The sequence below is a fragment of the Electrona antarctica genome, assembly GCF_951216825.1.
Source record: "Electrona antarctica genome assembly, chromosome: 16".
Classification (NCBI taxonomy): domain Eukaryota; kingdom Metazoa; phylum Chordata; class Actinopteri; order Myctophiformes; family Myctophidae; genus Electrona; species Electrona antarctica.
This window is the reverse complement of record NC_136797.1, coordinates 45,389,968-45,416,573: the sequence shown is the minus strand read 5'-3', so window position 1 is coordinate 45,416,573 and position 26,606 is coordinate 45,389,968. Positions and strand designations below refer to the sequence as shown.

The following is a 26,606-nucleotide window of genomic DNA, read 5'->3' as shown; positions in this document are numbered from 1 at the left end:
CGTTTCTGGACAACAGTGTATCCCAGGGAGGAAGTGGCCCCCTGTGGGGGGTGTGGAACGTGTGTCAAATTTGAAGTCGGTGGGGCAAACAGTCCTCGCGTTACGTGGATTAGAGACGTACACACATGTACACACGTGCACACACACAGTCACGTAATGTACTGTACGTGCACACGTACAGAGACGTGGTGCATTTATAGTAGGATATTGTTACATATACCATATTGAACATTTTATTTATTGAATCCATCCATTTCTCCATAGTGGTGTGTACGGCTCACGTCACACACGCACGCACACACACACACACACACACACATGGCTCTGAGGCTTGTGGAGGTCCGTGAAGTTGGCACCCCGTGATTTTCCATATGACGAAAAAAAAAGAGAAAATGGTGTCATTCTTCAGTGCTGCATTTGTGCTGAATTGTGCCGTAAATGTCATAATTTGTGCTGGTATCATTTGTGATATAATTGAAGTTATAGGTCGTGAGCTTTGCAGAGTTTGCACCCCCAATTATTTTGCTTCAAAACGCACCAAAATGGTCTCCTTTTTAGTGCTCCATTTGGTCTAATTTGGCTTGTGGTGGAGCGGGTGGAGGGGTAGGTATAGTGGGCAGAGGGAGGGGGAGGGTGGGTGGGTTGGTGCAAGCTGCTGATTAGTTTTCTGTGGGTGGCGGTGGTGGTGATTTATATATACTCCATCGTACGACAGCTGTTGTGTTGGGTTCTGAAAATATAAGCTGGCCTCTCAGTCTCAACCTAGCCCATTTTGACCTGAGATCAGATTCTAAAAATGTCTTCTATACATCCTGACAGTTTTCTGAAAAAGCTATGTTTCTATGTCAGTCGTTCTTCGATTTTTCTAAAATAGCAGACTGTCACGACAATTGGCAACACTGGCAACCATACTGCCGAGTACTTCTGATTGCTGATTGGCTGCCTTGTCTCCGGCAGATTACTCCAGCAAATTACTTCAGATTTCTGATTGCTGATTGGCTGCCTCTCTCCAGCAAAAAGGTGGGGGGATCGTCCCCTCCACCTTTTTGAGCGGAAGAAACCCCCCTTTTTCTTTTTTAAACGCGTTCCTCCTGCAACGCTACTTGCAGCGTAAGTTGCGTGGCTCCACTACACCACGGTGCTCTGCTGTGACACAGCTGTAGTTGCCCCTCCCTCTCTCTCTCGTCTCCACCGTTTGGTAGTAGCAGAGTCACGTGTGTACTGTCAACATTATTTTGTTTTGAAACAAAAGTGCATCCCCAGAAGGAAATAAAATGAAGGAAAAAGACGTTTAGAGAGGCTCCAGCATGATGCATCACTTGCAAATGTGCAGGTATGTTGATGTGTTCAGACAGACACAGGGGACAGTCAGTGTCATCTTAAGCAGCTCAACCCACAGGTGACAGGAGTGATGCTGTGCTGTGAGTAAACTGACAATGCTTGGCTTTCTGACATCCCTTTCTCACAATCTACAACAATACATTTGTTACTAACAGTAGGACAAGTGGCGAAGTAGAAACGTGGAGAGCAGAAGATAGTGTGTTTTGGACAAACAGGCTAGCATTGGTGTTGATTTGTCTCAAATGGAGTCTGTATGGCTGAAGATAAATGAACACATGATGTCAGTGGGAGAGGAGTTATTGTGTTTTTTGGACAAACAGTGTGGTGTTGATTTGTGTCAGCTGAAGCTTCATGTGTTTGTGTTGTGTATGCTATGCTTTTAATGCTGACACCAAAAGGGGTTCCCGCCCAAAATGTGCTAAACTGACCACGAGTGGTCTGACTACAAGAGAAAGGCAACTATTGCTCTGTCTAAGATGTTATAGGCAGTTTGTCTGTGCGGAGGAGAAGGTTCTATAATGTATATCCTTGACATGCCCATGGCATGTCTAACCCTGTTACATTTGTTTCCCTGTAAATTAATTTGTGGGTTAAATAATTAACATGTGTGTAAAGACATGAGTTCCTTCCCTTGTAGTAGTATACTAGGCTGACTTCCAAGTATGAGAAAACATTCCAAGGCACTCCGCTCCTAAAATCCTTTATTTGAGTCATGGTTTTTAGCTTGGCAACGCGACAAAAATGACCAACACATTTTTTATTGACCTTTATTTATTATGGGAACGCATTAAACCCTGATGAAGGCTCTTGAGCCTTTTTTTTGTTTTGTTTTTTTAACTTTGCCAAGTTAAAAGCCATGAATCAAATAAAGGCTTTTAAATACTCAACCTTAGTTGAAATGTTTCTTAAAGGACCACTTCACCACTTTTCAACCTATCTTCATATAATATAGGTCTTCACTAATAATTATGATAAAATGGCACCATTTTTTCCTACTCGGTCTGTGTCTCATAGGAGGGCTGTGGGCAGTTCTGAAACCCGTCCACCAGTGACATCATCAATGGGGAATCCAAGCTAATAGAAACTGCAATCTTTCTAGTCCTGAAAAGTTGCAATGCAAAAATGGAAGCCATCGTTCTCATGATAATACCAATCTGAACATTTTTGTAAAGAAATATTGTTTAAAAAAAAATCTGCCTAACGATGATGTCACTGGTGGACGGGTTTCTGAATTGCCTCCCTGAGTGGAAAAAAATGTGCCATTTTATCATGATTATTAGTGAAGACCTATTATATGAAGATAGGTTGAAAAGTGGTGAAGTGGTCCTTTAAGTTCACCTGTTTTCTCATTGTATTGTCCAATTATGGATGGACGAGATATGACTACATTGAGGGAAATATATGTGATCTAGACATGTGCTCTCATCGGAGAGAAAGAAGGAACTGTCATAGTATCACATTCCATGGGGCAATAAACAGGCTGCATGCAGGGGATGCTTGCAGCTACCTTCCTGCTAGAGAGGGGTGTTTTACGACACCTACAGAGGAAGGGGGGCTGACTCACAAGGCACACACATATAATGGCAGGGGGGGCAATGTGTGACCAAGTACCACTTTAATCCTGTCATATGTGTATCAATATGTGTTCTAGAGTCAATACTTAGATATTGGGTTACCAAACACCTTTATAATAATATCTAAGAGTCTACCGGGTTTAGGCTGGTCAGAGAGAGTTCCAGGCTTGCATCACAAGGAGTGTGATGCAAGTTAGCTGACAGGCAAGGGCTTAGAACAGCCTATCTCAGGCAGAGAAGGGGCCATTGGGCTTTTGATTGGCCGGGGAGGAGTGGCCCATCCAGGGCCTGCAGCTGTATCATGTGTGTAAGCTAGCAGGGAGGTAGATTCAAGGGAGACCATCGTGAGAGCAGGAAGGCGGGAGGCCAGTGATTTAAAACCATAGCTAGAACATAGCTACACCAGGTGATCATAGCTAGAACATAGGTATAACCAGGTGAACGTAGGTTGTAGACTACCATGGGTGAACTTAAGTTGGTAGTGTTGAGCTAAGTGGTACCAAGATCGACAGGGGAGAACTCCTCAAGGACAGATAGAGAGGAACAGGCTATTAGGCAAAGATCCAGAGTTCTGTATCCACCTGTGTCATGGGGAGGGAGAAACAAACTAGTGTGTATGTTGTATGTGTTTATGTTGTACGAAGAGCTAATAAACCTTATAAAAAGCATGTTGAGTTTGTAAGAGAAGCGATTATTGGAACATTTAGTTTAGCCTATGCGTGTTAATTCTTTAGTAAATCCCGTCTGCTGCTAGAGTCTGTCGGATACTCGGCTAATCTCCCGAAATCCGAACACTCATACTTGGATGACAGTGTGCAGGGGAAGGAACTTAAAGGGTTAGTTCCGATTTTTGTCCTGTGGTGGGAAGTCTGGCCTGGTTTTGGTGAATATTAAGTAGTTCTGGTCTGGGGGTTTGGGCGCCTCACATTAAAAATAAATGAATCCACAAAACTAGCATCATTTGTATTGTTGACCAATTTCTACCATATAGCGCACATTTCATTCAACTTGGAATCCTCTGTCACGTGGAAATAACTTTTGTGTCCATTATCACCACGCCAGCAGCAGCACAAAACCATAGTTCCATGTATGTGACAGAGAGGTCAATGTTGAACTAAATTGGCGCTATATGGTAGAAATAGATCAACAATACAAATTACGCTAGTTTTGTGGATTAATTTATTTTTGATGCGTGACCGCCAGACCCACACCAACTGACTGGAACTACTTATAGGAGAATACCATGCTAGAAAGCTTTCTTACCTTTATTTGTAGTTGTTACGTCCCCAGTCACCAAAGAGGTCCAGGTGTTATTTTGTGCAAAAGTACATTATTGGCTATTTCCCCTCAACGGGGCGTTGGGTTTTTGTGCTAATTCGCATTAATTTCCATCAAAATAAGTAGTAAAGTGTGCCGCTTGGGATACTATTTACGAAGAGAGGATATATTTAAAAAAATGATTTTTGAGCGATGGAAATAAGCCAATTAAATTCAATTCAATTCAATTCAATTCAATTCACTGAGGGCATATTCATTTGGGGAAATAGCCAATAATGCGCTTTTGCACAAAATAACACCTGGACCTCTTTTGGTGGGAACGTAACAACTACAAATAAAGGTAAGAAAGCCTTCTAGTATGAAATTATCCTCTAATATTCACCAAAACCAGAGCAGAACTCCGACTCAGCTCAGGGAATCAATTAATACCTTTGCAACCACTATATTAGTGAGGCAAGTATTTCCTACAGCTTTAAGTCCAGAAATCTGAAGCAACACTTTGAATGTGTTATACCTACAGTATACTGTTGAACCCTCTCCAATGAGCACCTGTTTTCAGTCACGGAGCCATGCAGCGGTTCCTCTTTTCTCTGTTCAACATTACAATGTGTGTGTGTAGCGTGCGTGCGTGCGTGTTTCTGTTTGTTTGTTTGTTTGTTTTAAACATTGTGTACTTTGTAATCAAGGACATGCATGTGTGGACACCAGCAGTCACGTCTTGTGTTGCTGTGTGCAAAGTTCAATGGCCCGTTTTGATGATTGTAACAACTCAATGAATCTGTGTGTCCTTCCGTGACCTGTTGTAACCTTTGAGCTGTGTTGATGAGTAGCCTACAGAAGATGATACCTTGGCTCTCTGGGATATTATGATCAATGCTGATCACTTTATGATGTTGGTCAGCTCCATTCATTTGGCAAAATGACGCACTATACTGTATATATGCAGCCTGCAGCTCAGGCCTGTGTGTGTGCGTGCCCGTGTGCGTGTGTGTGTGTGTGCGTGCGTGCGTGTGCTTTGAGCTGCATTTCATATCATGAAAGGTGCTATAGGGCAAGCTACAAATATTGTGTGCTATTAGTGCTATTAATTAATTGACATTATTGTATTAATGCATGTTTACACATATATAAAACATGAATTTATATAATGTAGTCATTATTTAATGTATTGGGGTTAATATAGTTACATTGAACCATCATGCCCGGCATGGCAGACAGGTGTGTGTGTGTGTGTGTGTGTACGCCATACATGCAATAGTGTATTGAATTATGCTCACTGTGAGAGCTACGTATGTATACGGTTCATATTGTCATCATCATGAACACCATGGAAATTGTTTGTTTTGTTGTGATGCTCATGGTTGAAACTATATAGGTCTCAGTGCGTGAATTGAGATTACAGCGCCTCATGCCTCTCAAAGGTTTTTTTATTTCAGGGACCCCGGCCCATAACTCTGAGAGCGTATACACATGCAACCAAATGGACCGGTTGGGTTCCATTTGTACACTCTCAGAGCTACTGATCCGTAAGGGCCCATTGTGGTTCCAACTGTAACTGTCAATCATGTTAGCTGCGGAGCCAGGATGGCTGGGTGTGGCTGTGATCGCTCATCTGTTGAACATCTCCATCCATTTATTTATTGAATCAATAGAGATAGAGACATTGTTGGGTTTTTTTCATGTCATGTGAAGGCAGGGAATCATATAGCTTCAAATTGACATATTATATTGCTGTTCAGTTTGGACCACCAGTTTTGGAGATATGGTTTATAGAGTAATGTTTTGCAGAAAACAGGCTTGAAAGGTTCACTTCTGTGGTCTCTAACATTACACCTAGCTACATGTTTAAGCACTTATTTAATATTTACATGTCGATTTAAGCTCTGACATTCATTTCAGACATGCTCTAGTATGTGAAGAGTCTGCCTGTGCTAATAACTCATTTTGCTAGTTTATTTATTTTGGTCATTAAAAACAGATTCATACAGTGCCTGCTTTGTTTTTTGCAAAAGAAACATTGACCAAAAAGGTGTAGGCTGAAGCCTAAGCTTATTGTGCCTACCCTTCCAACATATAAATGGCTTTCATAGGTGAAATAATACAACAAAGCAAACAAAAAAAACACAACAAAAGAAGAAAAAAACAAAACAAAGAAAGACAGGACGAAACAGTCAACAAAGACAGAACAGAAAAGAACAAAAACTAAAAAACTAAACAAAACAACTAAACAAAGAAAACAAAACAAAACATCATATCAATGTTCTATGTATCTACTATATTTGATCTATACAATTTATTTTATTTTATTTATTGTACTACAATGTTTTTGTTCGTCATACCTTGGCTCTCTGTGATATTATGATCACTTTATGCTCTACCTTTCATGTTGGTCAGCTCCGTTCATTTGGCAAAATGACGCAAGTGAAGTCTGTGCCACAACACTATTCACATGCAGCCTACAGCTCAGGCCTGTGTGTGTGTGTGTGCAGCGTGCGCGCGTGTGTGTGTATGTGTGGCACGCGTGTGTGGGCGTGCGTGCGTGCGTGTGTGTGTGTGTGTGCGCACGTGCTTGCGTGTGTGATTGTGGGTTATTAATACTATTACTATTACTATTCATATTCATATTCATATTCATATTCATATTAGAATGAGTTCAGCTCCTCCTGGTCAGTCCATGAATTCATTGTTCACAATGTGAACAGTGTGATATATATTTGTTTAATAGACTTTTGTTATGTTCTGGTCCGCCTTCTAATGCATTAGAAACAATACTAATGATTGTCTACTGGTCAAACGTACTTGCTGACCCCTGGACTCTGTATTTCTACGGACTCCACTGTGACCTGTACTAATTGTATACATTTTTTTCTGACACTGTTTGTGAGATGCGAAAATACCTTTCGCTGCACTGTACTGTACTGTACTGTACTGTACTGTACTGTACTGTACTGTACTTGTAGCCTACTGTACATTGACAATACTCCTATTTTAGAGCCGAATAAAAGTCGGTTCGGCTCTGTAGAGCCTACAATGTGACGTCATTTGAGGTTCGGGGGGGGCGCGGGGACCGTCCTAAAGTCGGCTCTTCGGTGCTAATGAAAATGTCTGACGAGCCGAAATCATTTCGGCACTACAGCGGTAAAATAGGAGTATGAATCGGCCCTAACACATCCATGTGGACTGGCAGAGTACAGTTGAGTCTTACACAAACACACGCACACGCACACACATAGTGCCACAGCATATCCATGTGGCAGAGTAAACGGGCACTAATTCTCTTTCAGGAAGTTGCTCTTCCTGGTTTGTGCGCTGAAGCTCTGTACGTGTGACCAAATCACAAAATGCGAGCCAACCTGTTAACACTTTGATTGCTGGAAGATCTCAACAGGCCTATTTGGATGTTGCTGCCATTTAACATTGCACAAAGGCCTTGTTCGGGGGCCCACAGTAAAATGTTCTCTTATAGCGAGAATCACACGCCTACATCAAAAGAAAGCTGAACTTGTCCACTTCAATTAAAAAAATACATTTTGATTTTACCATGTTCCATTCTGGAGATATTGACCTTTTTGCAACACCTGCATTTGCCTGGAAGTGGTTATCTTGAACAGCGAGCAGAGTTATGGATGGTTTAAAGTCAGAGACATTGACAGGCAGATATAAAATTGAACCCAATAAATATCCTATACATCCTATACACCGAATGAAAGCCCTGAATGTGTACTTTTACGAGGAAAACAGTAAACATTGATCCCATCTACAGTTAGACAGTAATTGGTTATTGAATGCAGCTTGTGCCCACCAGATAACTTCAGAGAAGACATGGACGTGAACTCCTCAATATTCACAAAATAAGGCCTATAGCGACATATAAATACTATATACCGTATGAAACAGAAGACTCTCTGCTTTCATAAGGAAAAAAATTGTACTGTAATAATAAAAAAATCACACCCCTGTGAAGTGAGCAGTGCAACTCTACTTCTCTACTTATTCACTACAGCTCGCTATATACGGACTGAGACAGAAAGTCATGTAAAGCTTTTATTTACAGTTTGGTCTGTAAACTTCTACTGTAATAATAAAAATCACACCCCTGTGAAGTGAGCGGTCAAACTCTGTTCTCTACAGCTCGCTATATACGGACTGAGGCAGAAAGTCATGTAAACCTTTTATTTACAGTTTGGTCTGTAAACTTCTACTGCAATAATAAAAATCACACCCCTGTGAAGTGAGCGGTGCAACTGTTCTCTACCATTGCACCGCGCAACTGTAGAGAACAGTTGCACCGCTCACTTCACAGGGGTGTGATTTTTATTATTACAGTAGAAGTTTACAGACCAAACTGTAAATAAAAGGTTTACATGACTTTCTGTCTCAGTCCGTATATAGCGAGCTGTAGAGAACAGAGTTTGACCGCTCACTTCACAGGGGTGTGATTTTTATTATTACAGTAGAAGTTTACAGACCAAACTGTAAATAAAAGCTTTACATGACTTTCTGTCTCAGTCCGTATATAGCGAGCTGTAGTGAATAAGTAGAGAAGTAGAGTTGCACTGCTCACTTCACAGGGGTGTGATTTTTTTATTATTACAGTACAATTTTTTTCCTTATGAAAGCAGAGAGTCTTCTGTTTCATACGGTATGTAGTATTTATATGTCGCTATAGGCCTTATTTTGTGAATATTGAGTTCGGGTCCATGTCTTCTCTGCAGTTATATCTGGTGGGCGCAATGTGCATCCACCCAGTATCCAATTTATGACAAACTGTACATGGGATCAATGTTTACTCTTTTCCTCGTAAAAGTACACATTCAGGGCTTTCATTCGATGTATAGGATGTATAGCATATTTATTGTGTTTATTGTTATATCTGCCTGTCAATGTCTGACTATAAACCTTCATAACTATGCTTTCTTTTTGATGATGATGATGATTGCCGCCTCGCCTAATCTATCTCACTGCTTTCATTGTTTTGATCGCAGTAACATTGGGGGGGGGGGGGGGGTCATGGGCACATTGGGCAGCAAAAGTCTTGATCCGTACGGCTATAAAAAGTCCCATTCCACCGTTCGGTTCAGAACTATAGTATAACGGTGAGACGCGTTGTCATCAGCTGATTTTGTTTTTCAAGCTAGTGTAGGGGAACATGCCTGGGCATGCTAGCCTGGCACGGCCAGACTCATAGCGAGGGTTCACTGATGTTTCCTCCGGGGAAGAATCTTCAGTGAATCCCCGCTATGAGGCTGGCCAAGCCAGGCTATGGGCATGCAGCTTGGGGGCGATGGAGGGGGAAAAAAGCGTCACCCGGCTGTGATGTCGACGAGAAGGAAAAAATGACCACCACGGTTTAGGTCGCGGAAAAGTTCGTTATACATTACACCCGGGTCGATTACGTCCCCGACGCGTTCATTGCGGTCTTATCACTACAATTATAATGAATAAAAAAGCGTTACAATCACACGTCTGAGCGATCTCCGATTATGACGGCTCTGCATGGCGATACGTGATCCACCAACGGAACACTGTCTTGTCGTGGCGGCCCCTCGATACTGTGGTTAGTTCGTAGTATTGTAGGCTCGGGGATCGTTTGGTCGCTACAGTATGAAGAAGGAAACATGCATCTGTCCATGTGTGTTGCAGACGTTGCATTGCAATGCCGATCTGGTGCATATGTGTTCAGGCAGCGTTCCGTTCAGCGTTCGTCATGTTTTTTCCGAGAGACAGAGGAGAGCATGTACCCCCTCGCAAGATCCTCCTCCTGGAGAAACAGGAGGGGAGGGGGGAATCAAATGTCCGAGGTGGAAAGCCTGGTGAGGCGAGGTTAGGTGAAATTTGATTCTTTTCAAACACAGACTAGATCGGCATGGGCGCAGCCATTACACTGGCTTCTCTACACGTAAAGCGGCCCGCCCTCCTGTTTTCAGGAGGGGAGGGTTTTTTTTGTTTTTTTGTTTTTTTTCTGATCACGTGAGCTGGACTAAGCAGCAATGATAGGGCGATGGTTCTTCATTGTCCGGGTGGGTAAAAAGATGAATGAAAGTATGCTATAAAAAAGTGATTGAAACGTATTGATACGTGATCCGCACCCGACGTTTGATTAATTGATAACGTATTGATCCGCGATCCGCGTTGGGAGTGTTAATTTACAACAAACTATTGCTTGCCAGCCATTTTCATTTCATGTGAGCTCCGATATAAATCGTAGTTACTCTTTCCCATCTTGGTGGGGCAAATACATTATAAATAGCAGCGAAGAGGAGAACCAAAGGACATCTTTCACGTGTATTTCAACCGATAAACCACAAATACCTTACAACCAACCAGCTGTTGTTACACTGAAGCTCATTTATTGTTTGTTATTGTATTGTTTCTCCACAGCTCTCCATGCTACACCATCACATGACACCACAGGTAAGAGAGTGTGTGTGTGTGTGTGTGTGTGTGTGTGTGTGTGTGTGTGTGTGCGTGTGCGTGTGCGTGTGCGTGTGCGTGTGCGTGTGTGCGTGCGTGCGTGCGTGCGTGCGTGCGCGCGCACGCGTTTGGGTGTGCACATGTGTCTGTCTGTCTGTCTGTCTTTAGGGTTTGTGTATTTCTAAAAGTAGACCAACTCAAGTGTAATGTCTCACTTTATCCAGAGGTGGAGCCCTTCCTCATCTTAGCCAACGGGGACAACCTGATGAGGATCAGCTTTTACGGCTCCAGCTCCACAGAGCTCAAACAGGTGAAAACCATTGGACATAATTAACAACACATGTAATCCTATACAATATTCTACACACACTGCTTTTGACATGCTGGAATGTATTCCAGTCTGAGACTAACACAACTGCTGTGGTGTGACAGGACTTGAAGAATGCATGGTATCTGGACTATGACTATCAGCAGCAGAAGATCTACTGGATAGAGGTGACACAACAGACCCCCCGGCGCAGCATGATCAGTGTCATGAACATCAACGGCAGTGACGTCCAGGTCAGTGTGACAACGACAACTATGAGGATGAATGAAGGATACTTGTTGTATTTATAATAGTACTCAGAGTACTTATAATAGCCAGTTGGACAGTAACAAGTTACTTGTTGTATATTACTGTAATATTATTATTTAACCCAGCAATGAGTACTGTAAGGAATTATTTAACCAAAAACATAATAATATAGTAACATAGTAATATGTAAAAAATAGCACATTACATATTACTCAGAGTAAACAGTGTTGTTGGCTGCCTTTTGAAAACATTTAGTTTAAAAGGTCAAGAGAGATTTAACTGCTGTATTTTATCTACTGTACACAATGTGGAATATGCAGCAGAAAAAGATGAAAGACAATCTTTGTTTTATATTATTCAGTTTGACTCAGTTTGATTCAGTTTTAAAGGAGCTGGCTAAACAGATTGTTTTGTTGTACATTTTCTTTGCAGGAGGTCGGGGGTTAATATGTAATATAATATGTAATATATTACTCTTGATTCCAAGTAATACGTATTATAACATTAATGCTTTTTAAAGCAGTAATATGTAATTAGTAATATATATTGGCCAACACTGATAATTGAAAATCTCTAAGCTGTGTGGAACTGAGAACTCAACTGCTACAATTCCAAGTGCTTCTCAGGGTGGGATGTCTCCAGTTCAAATATGATTCATTTTGGGGGTCTCCAGTTCAAATATGATTCATTTTGGGGGTCTCCAGTTCAAATATGATTCATTTTTGGGGTCTCCATATCAAATATAATTCCAACTGAACAGTTTGAGAACCACTGAGTTAGTGTACACACGCACGCACGCACGCACACATGCACGCAAACGCACGCACGCACGCACGCACGCACGCACGCACGCACGCACGCACGCACGCACGCACACGCACACGCACACACACTAGTGTTGATTTTGACAGCAAATTTTGATTTTAGTTTAGTCATAATCACAATTTCAAAGACTATGACTAAACTAAAATCAAAAATTGCAGAATTTTACATTAATCATTAACATTTGACATTAATTAATTAAATAAGACCTTTCTACAAGTTTCTACAAATTACTTCTAAATCATGCTGAAAAATCTATTTTGCAGTGGTTCTCAAGTCAAGGACCCAAAGAATTATCTGTATTTGGCCGCGGACCCACCATCAGAAAATATGTTGTTCCAGGGACACCCCCAGAAGCAAATATTTGAGTTAAAATCGTTTGCTGTGAAAGCAAATACTGTATATTCAAAGATTTGTGCCACATTTTCACAATTAAAAAAAAAAATAGCAAGCTCGTACAAGAGTGCCGCGCTACGAGCTTGTAGATCTGCACTATTTTTCAACAACTGGTTTAAAATAATGATATATTTTAGTCATCTGAAATGTGTTATTGTTTGTCTAGTTTTTGTTGAATAAAGATTTATTATTTATTATTATTATTGTCAACTAAATGTACAGATTGTTAATGCATTCAGTCTTAGTTTTACACACACACACACACACACACACACACACACACACACACACACACGTATCCCATGCAGCCCACACTTTGACAAGTTGCTCTAACTATCATAATGTAAGAATGAAGGCGTGGTGAGTATATTCAGAGTGCATGTATGGTTCATTGACAGGTCATTCACAACACGTCGACCATCACACCACGGGGCCTGGCTGTTGATTGGATAGGAGGAAACCTATACTGGACTGACTTTATACATGACACCATAGGGGTGTCCAAACTAAACGGGTCGTACCCAACAGTCCTGCTCAACACTGACCTGGACATGCCAGCGGCCATTGCTGTGGATGTACGCTACGGGTAAGAACACTGTGGTGACATCATGAACCACACACTGAATTTATCAACCATCCTGTGAATAGGGCTGTCACGTTTACACTTTTAAGTTGATGATTTATTGTCACACAAATAATTGCTATTAACGATTTAATTGTGTTTTTGACATTGAACATTGAAACAATATGAATCAAATGTAATTTCAGATTGCCTTGAAGGCTTCGTAATCAAAATTTGCACAGGACAGATTATGACAATAAATATGCAAAGACATATACTGACTGATATTTAATAGTATATACTTTCAAAAAGAAAGTTAAATTAATACAGATACATTTAAACACACACACACACACACACACACACGCACACACACACACACACACACACACACACACACACACACACACACACACACACCTGACCCTGACACAGTGTCTCCCTGACAGATACTTGTACTGGTCAGACATAAGTAAGAACAACCCCCACATAGGGAGGATGGGGATGGACGGCACCAACAGGACAGTCATCGTGAAGGAGAAGATCTCCAAGCCCTACGGCCTGACGTTAGACTACATCAATGATCACATATACTGGACCAACAATAGGAAATACATTGAGTTTGCCAACCTGGATGGAACCAACAGACAGACAGGTGCACACACACACACACACACACACACACACACACACACACACACACACACACACACACACACACACACACACACACACACATTGTTCACTTTGTTATACTCTAATGTATGTTAAAGCAGTATTTGTAGTACTTTATTCATGCATGCATTTATTACAGTCTGACTCTTTTTATTTGGGGTTCTGTGTGTCTGTAGTTGTGAGTCAGGACAACATCGGGATTATTACTGTGTTTGAGGATCACATCTACTGGACAGACAGGAGGACCAGATCCATCTACAGAGCCAACAAGACTCATGGTACCAACAAGACCACAATCATCAGCAAGCTGAACTATCCAAATGACATCCACATCTACCACCCCTCTAGACAACCTGAGGGTCTGTACCACCTGCTGTAACACTCTCATTATTACTCTTCATTACGTTTCATGACTTTTATTTCTTCTGTATTGTTGAATTAATTGATGTGTTTTGAAAAGTGTTGTATAAACAACGTTCCTATTGTGATAATGCCATTATAGGCTAGCTTAATTGTTGCATTATATGTGGACATATTTGAATGACCACACACACACACACACACACACACACACACACACACACACACACACACACACACACACACACACACACACACACACAACATAAATAATATGTAAATTAATACATAAATTCATGAAAATAAAAAATAAATAACCGAATAAATTTAAAATGTGACAAAAGCAGATGTACAACTTCACAATGCATTGCGGCGGGATGTGTTGTGAACTTGTAGAACAGCTGTTTTCATTATGAATACAGGTGTTCCTTATTATTGTTTTACTTACACACATTGGTTACAACAGGTTTATAAAGCACTGTTGTAACATATTGGTGTGTGTTCTCATATTCCTTACATGTTTTCTCCACCCTGCAGTGTCTGGTCATCCATGTCAGACCAACAATGGAGGCTGCAGTCTCCTGTGTCTGCTCTCACCTGGAGGAGGCTACAAGTGTTCCTGTCCCACCTACCAGTACTGGTCAGATGACGACAAGCAGTGCATGTCCAACTGCACTGCCAGCCAGGTGATTCACCTCAGCTTCTCTTGTGTTACTCTGTATGAATTCATGTCTCATGTCTGCATTTGATACATTAGTACATTACTTCATTTTCATTTCATTTAGTTTTCAGTAAATTATGTGCCATGTTTGAAAAAAAGAGTAGGAAGAAGTTTGTGTATAAAAGTGTGTATAAAAAGTAACGTATCTATCCGGTCCTTCTTTGTTCATCTCAAACTACATCCGTCCCAGTGTTTACACACTCAGACTCACATTGAAAGCAATACAATTATACAAACAAGACAATACAGTCAGAATGATGCACCAAAACCTACAACTCCCGTACCGAGCTATTCTATTTAATATGTACATTTTAAACATTTCTTTGAACTCATACCATTTCATACAATTCCTGTCGTGCTTTGTTCCACAGAGTACAGTAATTCCTTTAACAGAAACACAATGATATTTTATATTGGTCCTCCTCAATAACCATGTGAACATTCAGATTCCTCTCAAATTGTGTTGACTCTCACTTGAAAAGAAAAGTTGGATATTGTTTGGTAATAATAATGTATTTTGTGTTGTACATTATTTGAACTGTCTACTGATTCTAAACAGAATCCTCTGTCTCCCCCATCAGTTTGTTTGTAAGAACTACAAGTGCATTCCAATGTCATGGAAATGTGACACAGTAGATGACTGTGGGGACCGGTCAGACGAACCTGCAGATTGTCGTGAGTAAAGACTGGAAAATGACCATGTGTCCACGCACGCACGCACACACACATGTGCCCATAATAAATAAAGGTCAATAAAAAATGTGTTGGTCATTTTTGTCGCGTTACCAAGCTAAAAGCCATGACTCAAATAAAGGATTTTAGGAGCGGAGTGCCTTGGAATGTTTTCTCATACTTGGAAGTCAGCCTAGTATACTACTACAAGGGAAGGAACTCATGTCTTTACACACATGTTAATTCTTTAACCCACAAATTAATATTAATTTACAGGGAAACAAATGTAACAGGGTTAGACATGCCATGGGCATGTCAAGGATATACATTATAGAACCTTCTCCTCCGCACAGACAGTGAGGCAAGTATTTCCTACAGCTTTAAGTCCAGAAATCTGAAGCAACACTTTGAATGTGTTATACCTACAGTATACTGTTGAACCCTCTCCAATGAGCACCTGTTTTCAGTCACGGAGCCATGCAGCGGTTCCTCTTTTCTCTGTTCAACATTACAATGTGTGTGTGTAGCGTACGTGCGTGCGTGTTTCTGTTTGTTTGTTTCTTTGTTTTAAACATTGTGTACTTTGTAATCAAGGACATGCATGTGTGGTCACCAGCAGTCACGTCTTGTGTTGCTGTGTGCAAAGTTCAATGGCCCGTTTTGACGATTGTAACAACTCAATGAATCTGTGTGTCCTTCCGTGACCTGTTGTAACCTTTGAGCTGTGATGATGAGTAGCCTACAGAAGATGATACCTTGGCTCTCTGTGATATTATGATCAATGCTGATCACTTTATGATGTTGGTCAGCTCCATTCATTTGGCAAAATGACGCACTATATATATGCAGCCTTCAGCTCAGGCCTGTGTGTGTATGTGCGTGTGCGTGTGCGTGCGTGTGCGTGCCCGTGTGCGTGTGTGTGTGTGTGTGTGTGCGTGCGTGCGTGTGCTTTGAGCTGCATTTCATATCATGAAAGGTGCTATTAATTAATTGACATTATTGTATTAATGCATGTGTTTACACATATATAAAACATGAATTTATATAATGTAGTCATTATTTAATTTATTAGGGTTAATATAGTTACATTGAACCATCATGCCCGGCATGGCAGACAGGTGTGTGTGTGTGTACGCCATACATGCAATAGTGTATTGAATTATGCTCACTGAGAGCTACGTATGTATACGGTTCATATTGTCATCATCATGAACACCATGGAAATTGTTTGTTTTGTTGTGATGCTCATGGTTGAAACTATATAGGTCTCAGTGCGTGAATTGAGATTACAGCGCCTCATGCCTCTCAAAGGTTTTTTATTTCAGGGACCCCGTCCCATAACTCTGAGAGCGTATACACATGCAACCAAATGGACCGGTTGGGTTCCATTTGTACACTCTCAGAGCTACTGATCCGTAAGGGCCCATTGTGGTTCCAACTGTAACTGTCAATCATGTTAGCTGCGGAGCCAGGATGGCTGGGTGTGGCTGTGATCGCTCATCTGTTGAACATCTCCATCCATTTATTTATTGAATCAATAGAGATAGAGACATTGTTGGGTTTTTTTCATGTCATGTGAAGGCAGGGAATCATATAGCTTCAAATTGACATATTATATTGCTGTTCAGTTTGGACCACCAGTTTTGGAGATATGGTTTATAGAGTAATGTTTTGCAGAAAACAGGCTTGAAAGGTTCACTTCTGTGGTCTCTAACATTACACCTAGCTACATGTTTAAGCACTTATTTAATATTTACATGTCGATTTAAGCTCTGACATTCATTTCAGACATGCTCTAGTATGTGAAGAGTCTGCCTGTGCTAATAACTCATTTTGCTAGTTTATTTATTTTGGTCATTAAAAACAGATTCATACAGTGCCTGCTTTGTTTTTTGCAAAAGAAACATTGACCAAAAAGGTGTAGGCTGAAGCCTAAGCTTATTGTGCCTACCCTTCCAACATATAAATGGCTTTCATAGGTGAAATAGTACAACAAAGCAAACAAAAAAAACACAACAAAAGAAGAAAAAAACAAAACAAAGAAAGACAGGACGAAACAGTCAACAAAGACAGAACAGAAAAGAACAAAAACTAAAAAACTAAACAAAACAACTAAACAAAGAAAACAAAACAAAACATCATATCAATGTTCTATGTATCTACTATATTTGATCTATACAATTTATTTTATTTTATTTATTGTACTACAATGTTTTTGTTCGTCATACCTTGGCTCTCTGTGATATTATGATCACTTTATGCTCTACCTTTCATGTTGGTCAGCTCCGTTCATTTGGCAAAATGACGCAAGTGAAGTCTGTGCCACAACACTATTCACATGCAGCCTACAGCTCAGGCCTGTGTGTGTGTGTGTGCAGCGTGCGCGCGTGTGTGTGTATGTGTGGCACGCGTGTGTGGGCGTGCGTGCGTGCGTGTGTGTGTGTGTGTGCGCACGTGCTTGCGTGTGTGATTGTGGGTTATTAATACTATTACTATTACTATTCATATTCATATTCATATTCATATTCATATTCATATTCATATTAGAATGAGTTCAGCTCCTCCTGGTCAGTCCATGAATTCATTGTTCACAATGTGAACAGTGTGATATATATTTGTTTAATAGACTTTTGTTATGTTCTGGTCCGCCTTCTAATGCATTAGAAACAATACTAATGATTGTCTACTGGTCAAACGTACTTGCTGACCCCTGGACTCTGTATTTCTACGGACTCCACTGTGACCTGTACTAATTGTATAAATTTTTTTCTGACACTGTTTGTGAGATGCGAAAATACCTTTCGCTGCACTGTACTGTACTGTACTGTACTGTACTGTACTGTACTTGTAGCCTACTGTACATTGACAATACTCCTATTTTAGAGCCGAATAAAAGTCGGTTCGGCTCTGTAGAGCCTACAATGTGACGTCATTTGAGGTTCGGGGGGGGGCGCGGGTACCGTCCTAAAGTCGGCTCTTCGGTGCTAATGAAAATGTCTGACGAGCCGAAATCATTTCGGCACTACAGCGGTAAAATAGGAGTATGAATCGGCCCTAACACATCCATGTGGACTGGCAGAGTACAGTTGAGTCTTACACAAACACACGCACACGCACACACATAGTGCCACAGCATATCCATGTGGCAGAGTAAACGGGCACTAATTCTCTTTCAGGAAGTTGCTCTTCCTGGTTTGTGCGCTGAAGCTCTGTACGTGTGACCAAATCACAAAATGCGAGCCAACCTGTTAACACTTTGATTGCTGGAAGATCTCAACAGGCCTATTTGGATGTTGCTGCCATTTAACATTGCACAAAGGCCTTGTTCGGGGGCCCACAGTAAAATGTTCTCTTATAGCGAGAATCACACGCCTACATCAAAAGAAAGCTGAACTTGTCCACTTCAATTAAAAAAATACATTTTGATTTTACCATGTTCCATTCTGGAGATATTGACCTTTTTGCAACACCTGCATTTGCCTGGATGGTTTAAAGTCAGAGACATTGACAGGCAGATATAAAATTGAACCCAATAAATATCCTATACATCCTATACACCGAATGAAAGCCCTGAATGTGTACTTTTACGAGGAAAACAGTAAACATTGATCCCATCTACAGTTAGACAGTAATTGGTTATTGAATGCAGCTTGTGCCCACCAGATAACTTCAGAGAAGACATGGACGTGAACTCCTCAATATTCACAAAATAAGGCCTATAGCGACATATAAATACTATATACCGTATGAAACAGAAGACTCTCTGCTTTCATAAGGAAAAAAATTGTACCGTAATAATAAAAAAATCACACCCCTGTGAAGTGAGCAGTGCAACTCTACTTCTCTACTTATTCACTACAGCTCGCTATATACGGACTGAGACAGAAAGTCATGTAAAGCTTTTATTTACAGTTTGGTCTGTAAACTTCTACTGTAATAATAAAAATCACACCCCTGTGAAGTGAGCGGTCAAACTCTGTTCTCTACAGCTCGCTATATACGGACTGAGGCAGAAAGTCATGTAAACCTTTTATTTACAGTTTGGTCTGTAAACTTCTACTGCAATAATAAAAATCACACCCCTGTGAAGTGAGCGGTGCAACTGTTCTCTACCATTGCACCGCGCAACTGTAGAGAACAGTTGCACCGCTCACTTCACAGGGGTGTGATTTTTATTATTACAGTAGAAGTTTACAGACCAAACTGTAAATAAAAGGTTTACATGACTTTCTGTCTCAGTCCGTATATAGCGAGCTGTAGAGAACAGAGTTTGACCGCTCACTTCACAGGGGTGTGATTTTTATTATTACAGTAGAAGTTTACAGACCAAACTGTAAATAAAAGCTTTACATGACTTTCTGTCTCAGTCCGTATATAGCGAGCTGTAGTGAATAAGTAGAGAAGTAGAGTTGCACTGCTCACTTCACAGGGGTGTGATTTTTTTATTATTACAGTACAATTTTTTTCCTTATGAAAGCAGAGAGTCTTCTGTTTCATACGGTATGTAGTATTTATATGTCGCTATAGGCCTTATTTTGTGAATATTGAGTTCGGGTCCATGTCTTCTCTGCAGTTATATCTGGTGGGCGCAATGTGCATCCACCCAGTATCCAATTTATGACAAACTGTACATGGGATCAATGTTTACTCTTTTCCTCGTAAAAGTACACATTCAGGGCTTTCATTCGATGTATAGGATGTATAGCATATTTATTGTGTTTATTGTTATATCTGCCTGTCAATGTCTGACTATAAACCTTCATAACTATGCTTTCTTTTTGATGATGATGATGATTGCCGCCTCGCCTAATCTATCTCACTGCTTTCATTGTTTTGATCGCAGTAACATTGGGGGGGGGGGGGGGGGGGTCATGGGCACATTGGGCAGCAAAAGTCTTGATCCGTACGGCTATAAAAAGTCCCATTCCACCGTTCGGTTCAGAACTATAGTATAACGGTGAGACGCGTTGTCATCAGCTGATTTTGTTTTTCAAGCTAGTGTAGGGGAACATGCCTGGGCATGCTAGCCTGGCACGGCCAGACTCATAGCGAGGGTTCACTGATGTTTCCTCCGGGGAAGAATCTTCAGTGAATCCCCGCTATGAGGCTGGCCAAGCCAGGCTATGGGCATGCAGCTTGGGGGCGATGGAGGGGGAAAAAAGCGTCACCCGGCTGTGATGTCGACGAGAAGGAAAAAATGACTTCCACAGATGACAACACCACGGTTTAGGTCGCGGAAAAGTTCGTTATACATTACACCCGGGTCGATTACGTCCCCGACGCGTTCATTGCGGTCTTATCACTACAATTATAATGAATAAAAAAGCGTTACAATCACACGTCTGAGCGATCTCCGATTATGACGGCTCTGCATGGCGATACGTGATCCACCAACGGAACACTGTCTTGTCGTGGCGGCCCCTCGATACTGTGGTTAGTTCGTAGTATTGTAGGCTCGGGGATCGTTTGGTCGCTACAGTATGAAGAAGGAAACATGCATCTGTCCATGTGTGTTGCAGACGTTGCATTGCAATGCCGATCTGGTGCATATGTGTTCAGGCAGCGTTCCGTTCAGCGTTCGTCATGTTTTTTCCGAGAGACAGAGGAGAGCATGTACCCCCTCGCAAGATCCTCCTCCTGGAGAAACAGGAGGGGAGGGGGGAATCAAATGTCCGAGGTGGAAAGCCTGGTGAGGCGAGGTTAGGTGAAATTTGATTCTTTTCAAACACAGACTAGATCGGCATGGGCGCAGCCATTACACTGGCTTCTCTACACGTAAAGCGGCCCGCCCTCCTGTTTTCAGGAGGGGAGGGTTTTTTTTTTTTTTTTGTTTTTTTTCTGATCACGTGAGCTGGACTAAGCAGCAATGATAGGGCGATGGTTCTTCATTGTCCGGGTGGGTAAAAAGATGAATGAAAGTATGCTATAAAAAAGTGATTGAAACGTATTGATACGTGATCCGCACCCGACGTTTGATTAATTGATAACGTATTGATACGCGATCCGCGTTGGGAGTGTTAATTTACAACAAACTATTGCTTGCCAGCCATTTTCATTTCATGTGAGCTCCGATATAAATCGTAGTTACTCTTTCCCATCTTGGTGGGGCAAATACATTATAAATAGCAGCGAAGAGGAGAACCAAAGGACATCTTTCACGTGTATTTCAACAGATAAACCACAAATACCGTACAACCAACCAGCTGTTGTTACACTGAAGCTCATTTATTGTTTGTTATTGTATTGTTTCTCCACAGCTCTCCATGCTACACCATCACATGACACCACAGGTAAGAGAGTGTGTGTGTGTGTGTGTGTGTGTGTGTGTGTGTGTGTGCGTGTGCGTGTGCGTGTGCGTGCGTGTGCGTGCGTGCGTGCGTGCGTGCGTGCGCGCGCACGCGTTTGGGTGTGCACATGTGTCTGTCTGTCTGTCTGTCTTTAGGGTTTGTGTATTTCTAAAAGTAGACCAACTGAAGTGTAATGTCTCACTTTATCCAGAGGTGGAGCCCTTCCTCATCTTAGCCAACGGGGACAACCTGATGAGGATCAGCTTTTACGGCTCCAGCTCCACAGAGCTCAAACAGGTGAAAACCATTGGACATAATTAACAACACATGTAATCCTATACAATATTCTACACACACTGCTTTTGACATGCTGGAATGTATTCCAGTCTGAGACTAACACAACTGCTGTGGTGTGACAGGACTTGAAGAATGCATGGTATCTGGACTATGACTATCAGCAGCAGAAGATCTACTGGATAGAGGTGACACAACAGACCCCCCGGCGCAGCATGATCAGTGTCATGAACATCAACGGCAGTGACGTCCAGGTCAGTGTGACAACGACAACTATGAGGATGAATGAAGGATACTTGTTGTATTTATAATAGTACTCAGAGTACTTATAATAGCCAGTTGGACAGTAACAAGTTACTTGTTGTATATTACTGTAATATTATTATTTAACCCAGCAATGAGTACTGTAAGGAATTATTTAACCAAAAACATAATAATATAGTAATATGTAAAAAATAGCACATTACATATTACTCAGAGTAAACAGTGTTGTTGGCTGCCTTTTGAAAACATTTAGTTTAAAAGGTCAAGAGAGATTTAACTGCTGTATTTTATCTACTGTACACAATGTGGAATATGCAGCAGAAAAAGATGAAAGACAATCTTTGTTTTATATTATTCAGTTTGACTCAGTTTGATTCAGTTTTAAAGGAGCTGGCTAAACAGATTGTTTTGTTGTACATTTTCTTTGCAGGAGGTCGGGGGTTAATATGTAATATAATATGTAATATATTACTCTTGATTCCAAGTAATACGTATTATAACATTAATGCTTTTTAAAGCAGTAATATGTAATTAGTAATATATATTGGCCAACACTGATAATTGAAAATCTCTAAGCTGTGTGGAACTGAGAACTCAACTGCTACAATTCCAAGTGCTTCTCAGGGTGGGATGTCTCCAGTTCAAATATGATTCATTTTGGGGGTCTCCAGTTCAAATATGATTCATTTTGGGGGTCTCCAGTTCAAATATGATTCATTTTTGGGGTCTCCATATCAAATATAATTCCAACTGAACAGTTTGAGAACCACTGAGTTAGTGTACACACGCACGCACGCACGCACACATGCACGCAAACGCACGCACGCACGCACGCACGCACGCACGCACGCACGCACGCACGCACACGCACACGCACACACACTAGTGTTGATTTTGACAGCAAATTTTGATTTTAGTTTAGTCATAATCACAATTTCAAAGACTATGACTAAACTAAAATCAAAAATTGCAGAATTTTACATTAATCATTAACATTTGACATTAATTAATTAAATAAGACCTTTCTACAAGTTTCTACAAATGACTTCTAAATCATGCTGAAAAATCTATTTTGCAGTGGTTCTCAAGTCAAGGACCCAAAGAATTATCTGTATTTGGCCGCGGACCCACCATCAGAAAATATGTTGTTCCAGGGACACCCCCAGAAGCAAATATTTGAGTTAAAATCGTTTGCTGTGAAAGCAAATACTGTATATTCAAAGATTTGTGCCACATTTTCACAATTAAAAAAAAAAATAGCAAGCTCGTACAAGAGTGCCGCGCTACGAGCTTGTAGATCTGCACTTTTTTTCAACAACTGGTTTAAAATAATGATATATTTTAGTCATCTGAAATGTGTTATTGTTTGTCTAGTTTTTGTTGAATAAAGATTTATTATTTATTATTATTATTGTCAACTAAATGTACAGATTGTTAATGCATTCAGTCTTAGTTTTACACACACACACACACACACACACACACACACACACACACACACACACACGTATCCCATGCAGCCCACACTTTGACAAGTTGCTCTAACTATCATAATGTAAGAATGAAGGCGTGGTGAGTATATTCAGAGTGCATGTATGGTTCATTGACAGGTCATTCACAACACGTCGACCATCACACCACGGGGCCTGGCTGTTGATTGGATAGGAGGAAACCTATACTGGACTGACTTTATACATGACACCATAGGGGTGTCCAAACTAAACGGGTCGTACCCAACAGTCCTGCTCAACACTGACCTGGCCATGCCATGGACCATAGCTGTGGATGTACGCTACGGGTAAGAACACTGTGGTGACATCATGAACCACACACTGAATTTATCAACCATCCTGTGAATAGGGCTGTCACGTTTACACTTTTAAGTTGATGATTTATTGTCACACAAATAATTGCTATTAACGATTTAATTGTGTTTTTGACATTGAACATTGAAACAATATGAATCAAATGTAATTTCAGATTGCCTTGAAGGCTTCGTAATCAAAATTTGCACAGGACAGATTATGACAATAAATATGCAAAGACATATACTGACTGATATTTAATAGTATATACTTTCAAAAAGAAAGTTAAATTAATACAGATACATTTAAACACACACACACACACACACACACACGCACGCACGCACGCACGCACGCACGCACGCACACCTGACCCTGACACAGTGTCTCCCTGACAGATACTTGTACTGGTCAGACATAAGTGACAACAACCCCCACATAGGGAGGATGGGGATGGACGGCACCAACAGGACAGTCATCGTGAAGGAGAAGATCTCCAAGCCCTGGGGCCTGACGTTGGACTACATCAATGATCACATATACTGGACCAACGATGAGAAATACATTGAGTTTGCCAACCTGGATGGAACCAACAGACAGACAGGTGCACACACACACACACACACACACACACACACACACACACACACACACACACACACACACACACACACACACATTGTTCACTTTGTTATACTCTAATGTATGTTAAATCAGTATTTGTAGTACTTTATTCATGCATGCATGTATTACAGTCTGACTCTTTTTATTTGGGGTTCTGTGTGTCTAGTTGTGAGTCAGGACAACATCTGGACTATTACTGTGTTTGAGGATCACATCTACTGGATAGACGAGACGAACAGCTCCATCTACAGAGCCAACAAGACTCATGGTACCAACAAGACCACAATCATCAGCAAGCTGAACAGTCCATCGGACATCCACATCTACCACCCCTCTAGACAACCTGAGGGTCTGTACCACCTGCTGTAACACTCTCATTATTACTCTTCATTATGTTTCATGACTTTTATTTCTTCTGTATTGTTGAATTAATTGATATGTTTTGAAAAGTGTTGTATAAACAACCTGGTGTTGAATACAGGTGTATAAAGCACTGTTTTAACATATAGGTGTGTGTTCTCATATTCCTTACATGTGTTGCATGTTTTCTCCACCCTGCAGTGTCTGGTCATCCATGTCAGACCAACAATGGAGGCTGCAGTCACCTGTGTCTGCTATCACCTGGAGGAGGCTACAAGTGTTCCTGTCCCACCGACTCCTACTTGTCAGATGACGACAAGCAGTGCATGTCCAACTGCACTGCCAGCCAGGTGATTCACCTCAGCTTCACTTGTGTTACTCTGTATGACTTTATCCATTAAAGGAGAATTCCGCATGCTGAAAGGCTTTCTTATACCTTTATTTGTAGTTGTTACGTCCCCACCAAAGAGGTCCAGGTGTTATTTTGTGCAAAAGCGCATTATTGGCTATTTCCCCTACCATAAGCCCTCAATGAATTGCATTGAATTGCATTGAATTGAATGGGGTTATGGGGTGTTGTGCTAATTCGCTTATTTCCATCATTTCCATCGCTCAAAAATCAACTTGACTACTTATTTCGATGGAAATAAGCGAATTAGCACAAAACCTCAACCCCCATTGAGGGCTTATGGTAGGGGAAATAATGCACTTTTGCACAAAATAACACCTGGACCTCTTTGGTGGGGACGTAACAACTACAAATAAAGCTAAGAAAGCCTTCTAGTATGGAATTCTCCTTTAAGGACGGGAACCCCTTTTGGTGTTTTAAGCATTATGTTATACTTTAGCTATTGACAAATAGCAGATCTACAAGCTCGTAGCGCGGCACAGTGCTGCACTATGAGCTTGTAGATCTGCTATTTGTCAAATATTGTGAAAATGTGGCACACATTTTTGAATGTATATTCTTTCAGGGCGAACGTTTTTAACTCGTATCTTTGCAGGGATGGTCCCTGGAACAACATATTTTCAGATGGGGGTCGGCGGCCAATTGCATATAATTGTTGGGTTCTTTGACATGAAATAGTTTGAGAATCACTGACATAGAAACATTTTTTTTATAGACAACTGTCATGATTTAGAAGACATTCTGTAGAATCTGGTCCTCAGTCCTAAATGGGTTACATGTCTTTGATACATTACTGATTATTATGGACCTGAACCTCTGTCTCCCCCTTCAGTTTGTTTGTCAGAAAGACACGTGCATTCCATTGTCGTGGAGATGTGACTGTGAGGACGAACACGCTGACTGCCGTGAGTAGAGACTGAACCATTACCTCAGTAGTCATGCTTTATTATCACTGTTTATGTATTCTAAAAACACTGATAAATGCTTTATCACAATAATAATAACACAGTATGAATGCATTATAATCTGCTTATAATGCAGTATTATTAAAGCTATAGTAAGCTAAAGCTTACTAAAGCTAAAGTACAATAATCACAACATAAATCATTTTATATTGACTGTTAAGGTGAACTTTTATGATGGTGAATGGTGCATTTATATAGCGCCTTTA

The 26,606-nt window shown here is 40.9% G+C and overlaps 1 protein-coding gene across 1 annotated transcript; it reads left to right on the top strand.

Moving 5' to 3' along the window:
• Positions 1–12,953: 12,953 nt before the first annotated feature.
• On the top strand, positions 12,954–26,348 carry LOC306939515 (uncharacterized protein; the record flags this gene model as incomplete). The annotated part of the gene is made up of 7 exons (XM_079524102.1): positions 12,954–12,977; positions 14,557–14,685; positions 15,302–15,395; positions 21,650–21,682; positions 21,891–21,976; positions 22,099–22,227; positions 26,268–26,348. The coding sequence occupies 7 exons, from the start codon at positions 12,954–12,956 to the stop codon at positions 26,346–26,348; spliced, it is 576 nt and encodes a 191-aa protein (XP_079380228.1).
• Positions 26,349–26,606: the final 258 nt, after the last annotated feature.